Source organism: Ixodes scapularis, unplaced genomic scaffold (assembly GCF_016920785.2).
Source record: "Ixodes scapularis isolate PalLabHiFi unplaced genomic scaffold, ASM1692078v2 PGA_scaffold3__209_contigs__length_174095766, whole genome shotgun sequence".
In the NCBI taxonomy this organism is placed as follows: domain Eukaryota; kingdom Metazoa; phylum Arthropoda; class Arachnida; order Ixodida; family Ixodidae; genus Ixodes; species Ixodes scapularis.
In genome coordinates this window covers 164,324,534-164,336,855 of record NW_024609868.1, presented here as the reverse complement: position 1 = coordinate 164,336,855, position 12,322 = coordinate 164,324,534, and the positions used below count along the sequence as shown (strand labels likewise).

Sequence of the window (12,322 nt, the reverse complement as noted above, 5' to 3'; positions counted from 1 at the left end):
GCAGACTAGCTATGCAAATTATATAAAAAAAGAATAGAAGAATGGGCAGAGAGAAAGCAGATTCTGGGGTGTAGCAGCGTGGCGCTGCAAGTCACGGCGCACCACGGCGCATCGGCTGTGCGCACCCCGGTCACGGATGTCACGTGACAAGCGCCTATAAGTATAGCACGGTCAATAAAGAAGCCCTCTTTGCCCGTTGGAATGTCGTCTGCTCAAGTTATCACATTGGCGACGAGGATGACAACGCACCCGCGCTGCCCAGCGGAAGCGTCGCAGACGGCAGCAGACGAGCACCATACGAGCGGGGCCAACTGAAGGGACAGCGACAGCCAAAGCAGCGCAGTCATCGCATCTCAAGCGGGCGACGGACGGAGCGGACACGACGGACGGAAGCCAGCAACCGATAAGTACACCGTCGGTTTGCCGAAATATGGCACCTCTTGGAAAGCTTGACGAATACGACGAAAAACAACAGAATTTTGACTCGTATTTAGAGCGTTTCGAGCACTTCGTTAGCGCAAACGACATCAAACCAGAAAAGAAGCTAGCGGTGTTCTTGACCGTTATAGGACCTCGAGCTTACGAAGTTCTGAAAAGCTTGGTCGTACCGGCAGTACCGGGAGATAAGTCGTTCGAAGAAGTGAAAGTTTTGCTGAAAAACCACTATAGCCCGAAGAGCTCGGTCATAGCGGAAAGGTGCAAATTCAACAGACGTGTACAAGAGGAACAGGAGAGCGTTGGAGATTTCATTGTAGCGCTAAAGCATTTGGCAAGGAAGTGTGACTTTGGCCAGTTTCTGCAAGATGCTCTGAGGGACAGGCTTGTGGCGGGAATACGGCGCGAAGAAACGCAACGTGCGCTATTCGCCGAAGAAAGCTTATCCTTCGAAAGGGCATGCAAGATCGCATTGGATCAAGAGCAGGCGGCACGACAGACAGCGTTACTACACGCCGGAAGCAAAGACGCGTCGTTGAACGAGATAAGAGCGAACCAGAAAGATAACGTCAATAAGCGTGACGTTCGAAAACACAAGCAAAGCAAGAAGTCTTGCGAAAGATGTGGAAGGGCGCATGCGGCAAGCAAATGTTGGTACAAGAATGCTACGTGTCACAAGTGTGGCAAGTTAGGCCATTTGCAAAAAGTGTGCTCGAACGAGAAAAAGGGACCCAAGAACGCGAATGCAGTGGACTGCTCGGAGGACGATTCAGAACTGGACGTCTATCACTGCCTTAACACGGTGCGTTCGGGTTATGAAGTGAAAGTCAATGTTGAAGGGGCGGACGTTTTCATGCAAATTGATACAGGAGCGGCTGTAACAATTGTTCCTGAAAGTGTTGCGAAAACCGTGTTCCCTCATGTCAAGTGTGAGCCATCTCGGGTAAACCTAAAAACGTACACGGGTGAACGAATCCCGGTAAAAGGGCAATGTGACGTGTCCGTCACATACGAAAACCAGACTTTGAAACTGCCCGTTATCGTCGTCGATAACCAAGGCAAGAAATTGCCGTTGCTCATGGGGCGGAACTGGCTTGAGAGGCTCAGACTTGATTGGAAAAGCGTCATGTCACTGGAGCATGTAACACCAGAAGGGGAAGAGCGCCCAGTGGCGTTCGCGTCGCGAACGCTCACGTCAGCGGAAAAGAACTATGCGCAGTGCGAGCGAGAAGCGCTAGCTCTGATGTTTGGTCTGAAAAAGTTCCATCGCTACCTGTATGGTAGGGAGTTCACTCTCTATACAGACCATCAGCCACTGCTTGGAATACTGGGGCACGATAAGCCTGTACCTACGCTAGCGGCAGCTCGAATGCAAAGATGGGCAATGATTCTTGCAGCCTATAGGTACAAACTCAAGTACCGTAAAGGAAAAGATGTCGAGGTGGCTGATGCTCTGTCTAGACTCCCACGACCGATGACAACAGCTGACGACCCTGCTGAGTGTCTTTTGTTGTTTGACAGTACTCCCTTGACCGCGGAAGATGTAGCTAGAGCTACAAAACGTGACTTGACCTTGTCTCGCGTAGCTAACTACGTTCTGAATGGATGGCCTGCCCAAAGTAGCGAAGAGCTAAAACCGTACCATGTACGACGTGACGAGTTGTCATTTGAGCAAGGCTGCGTCACCTGGGGCTCAAGGGTGATTGTACCTGAAAAGCTGCAGTCACAGGTTTTGGCACTGTTGCATGAGGACCATCCAGGTGCTAGCCGCATGAAAATGCTTGCCAGAAGTTTTGTATGGTGGCCAGGGCTAGACCTAGAAATCGAGAGCTACGTACGACAGTGTCGCGTATGTCAGTCTGTTCAGAACGCTGCTCCACCTGTACCGTTACAGCCATGGAGCTATCCAACTAAGCCGTGGCAACGAGTACACGTGGATTTTGCTGCTAAAGAAGGCCATGTCTTCCTAGTACTGGTGGATGCTTTCTCGAAATGGATCGAAGTGTGGTCCATGTCTTCCACCACTACTGGTAAAACACTCGACAAATTCCGAAGTGTATTTGCGGCTTATGGGCTACCAGAGGTACTGGTGAGTGATAACGGACCTCAGTTTGTTTCAGATGAGTTCTCTGAGTTTATGAGGGTGAATGGCATCAAGCACGTTAAGACGCCACCCTATCATGCTGCCTCCAACGGCGCAGCAGAGCGTCTCGTGCAGACCACAAAAAAAACTCTGCTGAAGCAATTGTTAGACGAGAAACAGAGTGGCAAGAAACACTCTTTGCTCGAGCGTTTGGATAGCTTTTTACTGAGCTATCGAAACACCCCAAACAGTACCACTGGTCGCACTCCAGCCGAGCTGTTTTTGAAGCGACAGCCACGAGTGAAACTTTCTTTGCTTAAACCCGATTTTGTAAAAGCCATGCAAAACAAACAGCAGCACCTGAAGGAACAGAGTGATGCGTCGCGAGGTGCTAACCGGTCTTTTGTTGTGGGTGATACTGTGTTGGTCAAAACGGTGCGAGGCGAGCTAGTGTCATGGGAAGAAGGTGTGGTGACTCAAGTCGTCAGTCCTGTGACATATTTAGTGAAGTGGCGCAGGTTGTGCGGTTCACACACGCCGACCACATCCGAGACCGCCTTGCAAGCCCGACGTCCCTTGCTGCACCGCCTACGCCGGAGGAGCCTACGCTCCCAGATGTTCCGGTGCCTCGAGAAACCCAGCCGATGGTGCCACAAGTTGCTTCTGCTGCTATGCCAGCGGACTCTCAAGCCGGCAGTCAACAAGCTACACGGACGCGTCAGCAGCCGCTTCCACCACCGAGTTCCACAAGTGCGCCAGTGACGACACCGGAGCCTTGTACTGAGGCACCGACTTCCAGAAGTACGCGAGTGCGGCGTCCACCGGACAGGTACAAACCGGAGGACTTCCGAAGCTGATGTGAGGGGGAAGGAATGTAGCAGCGTGGCGCTGCAAGTCACGGCGCACCACGGCGCATCGGCTGTGCGCACCCCGGTCACGGATGTCACGTGACAAGCGCCTATAAGTATAGCACGGTCAATAAAGAAGCCCTCTTTGCCCGTTGGAATGTCGTCTGCTCAAGTTATCACAGCTTCAAAACGGTTTCAGGAGGTAGAGACGACTAGATACTAACTTATTCGTAATCACTCAGTTCCGATAGCAATGACAAGTCAAAGGCCACTATGGGTAACATTTTTGGACATCAAAGGGGCATATGAGAATGTGAATCAGAAAAAACTCTGGGTCCGACTGAAGGGATATGGGCTAGGGGGAACCATGGTTAAGTTACTAGAACGGGCATATAGGGAGAATAAGGGTTGTTACAACATGGGAAGCCGAAACTACAAGACCAGCAGCAATAAAAAGAGGACTTAGACATGGTTGCCAATTGTCTCCCCTGCTTTTTATAATATACCTCAGGGAGATGGAAAAAAAGATTAGAGTAGTGCAATCTAGGTGTTTGACCTAACGTACATGAAAGAAGGACATAAAGTAAATCAAGTATTGCCAGGGTTAATGTATGCAGACGACATTGTACTCGTATCAGAGAGTCGTGAGACAATACAGAAGCTAATTAGGATTTGCAGCAGGGAAGGGGACAATTTGGGCCTAAACTTCAGTTAGGACAAGTCGGGTATAATAGTTTTCAACGACGAGAAGGGGAACCCTTGGAGCTACGGGACACAGTGGTAGACCGCGTAGAAAAGTACAAATATCTGGGAGTATTATTTATTTATTTATTTATTTATTGATACTGCAACCCCTGAAAGGGATTTTAGCAGGTGGGTAAACATTTGATTGACAAGACATGCAGGCATACAAAATAGCAAACAAGTCGCAGAAACAAACGAACAAATATTTTTCAGAGGGACAAAACTAATTTAGAAGGGATTCAAATAAAGATATTGATGGCTGCATAACGACACTTTCAGAAAGGCTATTCCAATCAGTTACCGTTCGCGGAAAAAAAGAGTACTTGAAGCAATTATTGTACGATTGAAAAGGAGTTATTGTTAGCGCATGCCTCTGACGAGCAGCGTAGCCTGATAAGAAGTTTATTAAGTGAGACAGATCTATCCTATAATGTCCATTTATTAATTGATACAAAAATTTTAGGCGAGAATGCTGATTTCTGAGAGATAATGACTTTAAGTTAACTCTGGCTAAAAGTTCGGTTATAGAGGTTCGTCCAAAGCTATTGTAAATGTAGCGAACTGCCTTTTTCTGCACACGATCCAGCTTGTTAATGTTTAGTTTGGTGAAGGGATCCCAAATGATAGCTGCGTAATCTAATGTTAACAATACTATGGCTTTATATGTTAAAAGACGCAAGGAAGGGGTAGAAAGTCTTAGAGTCCTTCTAAGAAAGAATAACTTTCGAAGAGCATTTGAAGTTACGTAGTCAAGCTGTTTTGTCCAAGTAAGATTATGAGTGATCCATGATCCAAGGTATTTATATTGTGTTACTTCTGATAGAAGAATATTATTAGTATTGTAAACAAATTTTAAAGGATTTCTTTTATGTGCAATTCTCATAAAAACAGTTTTTTCAAAGTTAACAGTCATTTGCCACTGCGTACACCATTCCGTGATTTTTTGAAAAGCTCTATTCAACAAAAGCTGATCGGAAGTACTAGCTATTTCTGAGTAAATTATACAATCATCAGCGCATAACCTGATTTTTACTGGAACATCTTCTACTATATCATTAATAAACAACAAGAAAAGGAGAGGTCCGAGCACAGAGCCCTGGGGAACGCCAGAGTCAACCGAAAGTTGTTCAGAGCAATATTCACCATAAACTACAAATTGTCGACGATTTGAAAGGTATGCTGAAATCCATCTAACTAACTGTGTGGTCTTACATATTTTTTTTCCAATTTGTATAGTAACTTTTTGTGCGAGACCTTATCGAATGCCTTCGAAAAATCCATAAAAATAACATCAATTTGTTTTCTATTGTTTATTGCCCACGAGAAATCGTGAACAGTTTCAATTAATTGAGTACATGTTGAAAAACCTTTTCGAAATCTATGCTGATTTTTAGTCAAGATGTTGTGTTCGTCTAGGAATTTTGATAAATGATCATATATTATATGTTCAAGAAGTTTACAAGTAGTTGAAGTCAATGAAATTGGACTGTAATTTTGAATGCAGTGCTTGTTTCCGTTCTTATGAAGTGGTTTGACTCTGGCAGTTCTCCAGTCGTCTGGAACCTGACCTTCGGACAGCGATCGTGAAAACAAAACAAACAAATATTTTGAGACCCATTCAGCATACCTGGATAAAAATGCATTGGGGATACCATCAGGCCCAGGGGATTTTTTTACATCCAATTTCAAAAGCATATTCAATATACCACATTCACTAATTACAATATCAGGCATAGGCGGATAGTCAGCGTCAAAATTTGGTAACACATCATCGTCTTGAGTAAGCACCGATTTCAGATGTTTATTAAATGCGTTTGAAATTATTCTTTCGTCATGGGTTAAGCTACCACCAATTTCGAAAACATCACAATCTCTAGAATGTGGAGATATTAATCGGCAAAATTTTTCCGGTGAAGTAGATATGAAGTTTGGCAAAGTTTCGCCGAAATACTGACTTTTATTAACTGTAACTTGGGTTTTAAGTTCCAAAGAAAGATCAAGAAATTTTTCAGACAGTTCACACGAGTCGGTGGCGCTGTTTTTCATTTTCTTTTTCAATCGTTTCAATTGTCTTTTTAACTGTAAGGCCTTTCTAGAAATCCAGGGGTTCTTTTTGTTCTGCTTCTTTACAGTTACTGGCACAAAACGGTCAATACATTCACTTACAATAACTTTAAACAAATTCCAAACATCATTTACATCACCAGTACTGTTTACAAAATCGTCTAAATTAAATGAAAGCATGTCTATAATAGAGACATCATCTGCACGAGAAAAATTTGGATAACACTTCGACTTGGTTTTTCTATTTACAGAAACATCTAAGGTTAACAATACTGCTTTGTGATCAGAAATACCAGGGATTACTTCACATCTAGATTTAGACGAAATTGTACCGCTTACAAAAACAAGGTCATGTATAGATGTAGAGTTTCCTTGGATTCTCGTGAAATCCTCAACGACCTGCAGTAAGTCATATTTATAGGCCATGTCTAACATTGCTTCGCCTAAGTTATCATTTTGATGTTTCAGTGAAAAATTTGACCAGTCAACGTTTGGCAAATTAAAATCTCCTACCCAAATAACTCGATCACCAGGCTTCACATGTGTATCGAGATACATTTCTAAATTATCAAGAACAGCCGTAGGAGATGCAGGGGGTCTATAAAATGCCCCAATAATGTATTTGCATTTACAATCGTACGCTTTGCAAAAAATACACTCGGTATCAGGTATTTCAGGCATGCTCACTATATTTAGGAAGTTCTTAAAAAGAATACACACACCACCACCCTTACTACCACGGTCTTTCCTGAGTGCACTGTAGCCAGCAGGGACAAATACACTGTCATATACCGTAGCATTTAACCAAGTCTCAGTCAGAACGGCGATATCAGGATCATGACAGAGCAAAATTCCTTCCAACTCTGTGGCCTTGTTAAGGACGCTTCTACAATTGACATTCAACAAGCGCAATGACCGAGAAGCACTTCTACACCGTCATTTATCTGTTTTGCTTATCTTGAAGCGCGAACCCTTCCCTTCATCCCATCCAAACAGCACACCGTCCACATTCAGCTTATCATAAACTAGTTTAACTTTTGCCCCGTTTTCTTTCTCGTTAGCCGCACTTTTCCATAAATGCTTTCGAATTTCGCGAACTCTGATTGAGAAATCCTCAGATATTGATACCTTAGGGCCTTTTAATTTATAAGATGACCTTAATATTGCTAATTTTTCGCGGTAATCGATGAACTTGAGGATAGTTGGAAGGGGCTTGTTTTCAACTTTTCGGCCAAGCCTATGGCATCTCTCAATTCCGGTGATTGTTATTCCTAGTTTTTGTAGAAAAACCTCATTTTTTACTATCTCTGCAAGCTCTTCAACTGTCTCAGTATTAGACTCGTCTATACCATAAATTATCAAATTATTCCTGCGGCTTCTGTTTTCTAAATCATCTACTTTAGCATGGAGTGAAGATAATTGTGCGTCAAATCCTGATACTGCTGCTTCTATGTCTTTTATTTGCTTGGTCACCGCGTTTAAACCGGTATGGTTAAATGAGGGAAGAAAATATCTAAAATAACATGAAGATATTGTAATAAAGAAGTGGAAACGAGATTCAGCTCTTATGAAACGCAGGGCACTCTGGAACTATAATATATATGAAGTCGTTCGGGGTGTATAGAAGGGAGTCATAGTGCCAGGACTGTCATTTGGGAATGTGGTATTGTGTGTGAGGTCAGAAATCCAGGCAGGTCTAGAAATACAGCAAAGGAGTGTGGGTAGGTTGGAATCGGGGGCACATGGGAGTACACCAAACGAGGGAGTAAAGGAGGATATGGGTTGGGCACCTTTCGAGAGTAGAGAAACGATCAGTAAAGTAAGCTTTGAACGAAGACTAGATGAAATTGAGGATACGCGATGGGCGGGAAAAGTGTACAAGTATCTATATATGAAAAGTCTAAACACTAAGTGAACAAACCGAACCCGCAAGCTGAGATTTAAATACATTCAACGAGATGGAGCCGATAAGAGCATATCAGTAGAAAAGTGAGTAAAGGAAACTGAGAGGAAATTGTCGGAAGAGAGAATACAGGGGAAATCAGCTTTAACAATATACAGGGCACAAAAACAAGAAATAAAGAAGGAACAGCTGTATGATAATTCAATGGGGAGCTCATAGCAGTTTGAAGATAGAGCAGGGGTGCTAAGAACGAAAACATATAGGGATAAATTTCAAGAAATAGACATTCTGTGCGACGTATGCTACCGCGAAAGGAAAACTATAGAACGTGTAATTTTAAGGTGCACGGGGCTTCGTCCCACCCCCTTGGGGGGGAAAGGGGGATGACTACGGATTTGGAGGGGGTACTGGGGTTTTTCGGACATGGATCGACGAACGGATAGGGAAAGAATTGCGGTAACTAAAAGGATATTGGAAGATTGGTAGAAAAGAACTAGGGAGGGCTGAAAATAAAGATAAAATTAAGCAAGGTAATACTTTAAAAGGGGGATTGTGTTAAAACAAAGTTTAAAGAAATTTAAAAGAAAAAAAGATAATGAAATGTCAGGCTAGGTGGCGCAAGCTGCCGCCCGCTACAAAGGGTATAGCCATTACCATCCATCCCTCCATCCATCCAACGTTGGACCGGGGGGGGGGGGGGGAGACAAAAGATTCAAAAGAGAAGAGACCTCGTGCTCTATGCTTTTTAATAAACTCACAGCTTTGCCAGTGGCATTTTTAGATTCTGTTTGTTTATATGACTGCCTCGGGCCCTGACCTCATGTGATAACAATAATTCATGTAACACCGCCCCGTCAACGTGCTCGCATTTTTAGTAGAACAAGAGAGCAAGTACACTGTCATTCCCGTTGCTCAATTCACTCTGGAATTAGCGAAGCTCAACATATCTCTAAAAGAAAATCATTCAGTTATTTGAGAGTTCTTGGTTTCCTGATGATTTCTATTACAACACCCATACGTGTCTCTTGTCTTTTAATGGTGATTTTTTTTTTTTCGTGAATCCCGAGCTTGTAGATTTATCTTCGGGCAGTTGTTCCTGTTGATCGAGTGTTCGTGCAGCCGAGATGCAACCTTGAACAAAGAGCTCGCGCTTGCGGCCCATTAGCGGAATTGTTGAACATTACAAAAAGCTGAGGAGCGAAACATCGAACGAAACACAGGGAAAATGAACAACGATAAGTAAATATTATGAGAATACGTTAACGGACCCTTTTCGAATGAAAATAAATCGGCGATATGAGGTCACGATGGCGCCTGCCATTTCTAGGGCTCGAGACATGGGACCCGCGACTCGTAGCCGGCTGCCTGCGGGCCACATTGCCCAGCAAGTCGGGGGAGGCATGCGGCCCGCGGGCCTAGTGTTTGAGACTCATGATATACATCCTAATTCAATGCACCCCCGAATTATCTAAAAGATTCTCTGCAAATCTTTTCCGAATTTTTTTATCCTCGATAGGCACGAGTAGAGTTGGTTTGGGACAGCCTTATGGCTGGACTCGATGGAGCGAAAAAAACGACGAATTTCGCCCGGCCGCGTTCTACACGTGTCAAAAAAGTGTACAGGGTCTACACTGCAGGGTCTACACATGTCAAAAAAGTGACTGTTGCGCCGCGCGCAAAGCGAAAGCGCCGTCGGGGGAAGTTCGTCGGTCCCTCGCAGCGTACATACCTTTTGTTAAGTTGCCCAGTCGACAAGAAGAAAAGTTCTGGGAACGTATGTAATCGCGCTCCACTTACTGGCTTCTGTAGCGGTAACAGTTCTAGAGCAAAAGCCTAAAACAAATGCCATCTTGCACGCGCGTTCGTCAACGCTTTGTTTTGGTTATTTCCTTCGAATCCTTTATACGGGGATTCGATACGTGTACCTACATTCCCAGCATTCTCCTTGATGGTTGGGTAATTTAGCAATAGATGTATTGCCAACATGGCGCCCGACTCGTGCCCCATGCATGGAAGCACGTGCACCTCACGCAGGAACATCGCTTTGGCAAGCTAGCACTTTCGCGGGATTGTCCGCGGACAGTCGCCTTGCTTGTATTCTTTTCTTCGAGTCATTCCAGAAAGTTAAATAAAATCCTAGAGAACTTTGGAAATACATAAAGAGCAATAAAAAAAGATAACGTATATATTCCTGCTCTCGTGAAATGTGACGACATGGTCACTGATGCTGGTGACAAAGCTGATCGTTTTGACACTTACTTTAGTTCTGTGTTTTCCCTACTTGTTATAAATAACAACACTGTAGACGGCCTCGCTCCGTCGGATGTATCGCCCATGGAAGATATATTTCTTTGATGCTCACGGGATAGACGTTTTATTGGAGGGCTTAAGTGCTTCAAAGGCTGCTGGCCCTGACTATATACCGACTGCTTTACTGAAATCCTGCGCACGATCAATGTCCCCATATTTAAAATTACTTTTTACGAAGTCACTGAATTATTGCTCGCTCCCTGGTGATTGGAAGACAGAGTCTGTAGTCCCAGTCTACAAGTCGGGGCTTCGCAACAGTGTCTCAAACTACCGTCCCATTCCATTAACTTCCGTTTACTGAAAAATTATTGAACACATCCTGTACACGTCTATTCCCAAACACATGCATATTCATTCTTTGTTTAATCAGAAACAGCTTGGTTTTCGAAAGGAGTTTTCCTGCGTCACGCAATTAACGGAATTAACGGAATTGAATTAAAAAAAAAAAAAAAAAGCTTTTGATGAGGTACCTCACGCGTTATTAGTTGAAAAATTGTTGCAATATAAAATCAACCCTCGTGTTATCTTCTGGGTTTCCGAATACCTATGCTCAAGATGTCAGTACGCGTGGTAGTAGATAGCACGAAATCCAGTATTTCTGATGTAACATCCGGTGTTCCGCAAGGGTCGGCTTTTGGGCCTTTCCTCTTCTTACTTTATATCAATGATATCTCGGAGTCCGTTACATCATGCAGGTGAATGTTTGCAGACGATTACGTATTATATAGAAAAGCTAATTGTAAATTTGATAGTCTTATCCTTCAAAAAGACTTAAATGCAATACAAGCTTGGTGTGAAAAATGGCGGATGGATCTTAATTTGAATAAAACCTTGCGCATAACATTTTCCAAAAGAAAAACAGTGAGCGCATTTTGTTATGAAATGAACAATATTAATGTAAAAGTGGTTTCTAAGTTTAAGTATTTAGGCGTCTTCTTTACGTCTTTATTACATTGGAGTCGACATGACGATTGTACTGTGCAAAGGTGCAGAAATACGCATAACCTTCCTCAAGTCACCCGGGAGCTGTTGTATAAAACAAATGTGTTGTCTATTTTAGAATGTGCCTGCACTGTGTGGGAGCCGCCGACTATCACTGATAGAGATAAACTAGAAAGGGTGACAAACTTTGTGGGCCGCTATAGATAGATAGATAGATAGAGGGGGTTTATTTGCGTGCCTGCAAACAGCCAAGTGGCCTGAGCAGCAGTGCACTGTCCTGTACATAGATAGATAAAAGTGTGGGAAAAAAACACAACCAGGCGAAAATGTCTGTTTCAACAAAAAAAGGCATCGTGAGTCTGTTGCAGACGTGTCATTGGGCAAGTGGCCGGCACATCAGGATAAAACGTATCTCTGCATTTTGATGTCCTCCCCGACGGTACCCGGAACCTCAGCGCCATCAGCAGCTACGCACAATCAAGAGAACCATGCACAATAGACCGATCTCACTAAGCGTTGGGCGCATGCGTTAAGCCGCCATAACTTTAGTTCACTGGAGGCAGACGGCCGTGCACGCGAGCGCTCGTGCCTTCTCGTGCTCTACACGCGAAGAGCTCCAGCGAGGTTGTCGCATGTGCAAAAAGACTAAAGTTCCCTCGATGCATTGCAGCAGCGGTGGCGTAGTCAAACTGGCTGGTGAGATCGGTCTATTTTTCGCAGGAAATGCATGTCTCTTGCAATTCATCTGTCGTGCAGAGGCACTACACCGAGGTCAGTGAGCAGTAAATGGTAATTGTAGAAACGGCGGCGGCCAATATATTGATCGTATAAAATTTGTTTAAACTTACGCTGAACGTTTCCAATAAGATTACTATATGTAACATCGTTACAAAGTTCCAAACCACATACGCGAACTTGAGGCGTGATCTAAACAATGCACAATACAGACATACACGACACTCAGAGCGACGAAATTTTATTGTCAGCCGCGAA

At 43.9% G+C, this 12,322-nt stretch overlaps 1 protein-coding gene across 1 annotated transcript; it reads left to right on the top strand.

Moving 5' to 3' along the window:
• The first annotated feature begins 331 nt into the window (after window positions 1-331).
• Window positions 332-6,339, top strand: LOC115332042. The gene is made up of 2 exons (XM_042292952.1): window positions 332-1,608; window positions 6,243-6,339. Exons 1-2 carry the CDS (start codon window positions 431-433, stop codon window positions 6,337-6,339), a joined length of 1,275 nt encoding a protein of 424 aa, XP_042148886.1. The 5' UTR covers window positions 332-430.
• Window positions 6,340-12,322: the final 5,983 nt, after the last annotated feature.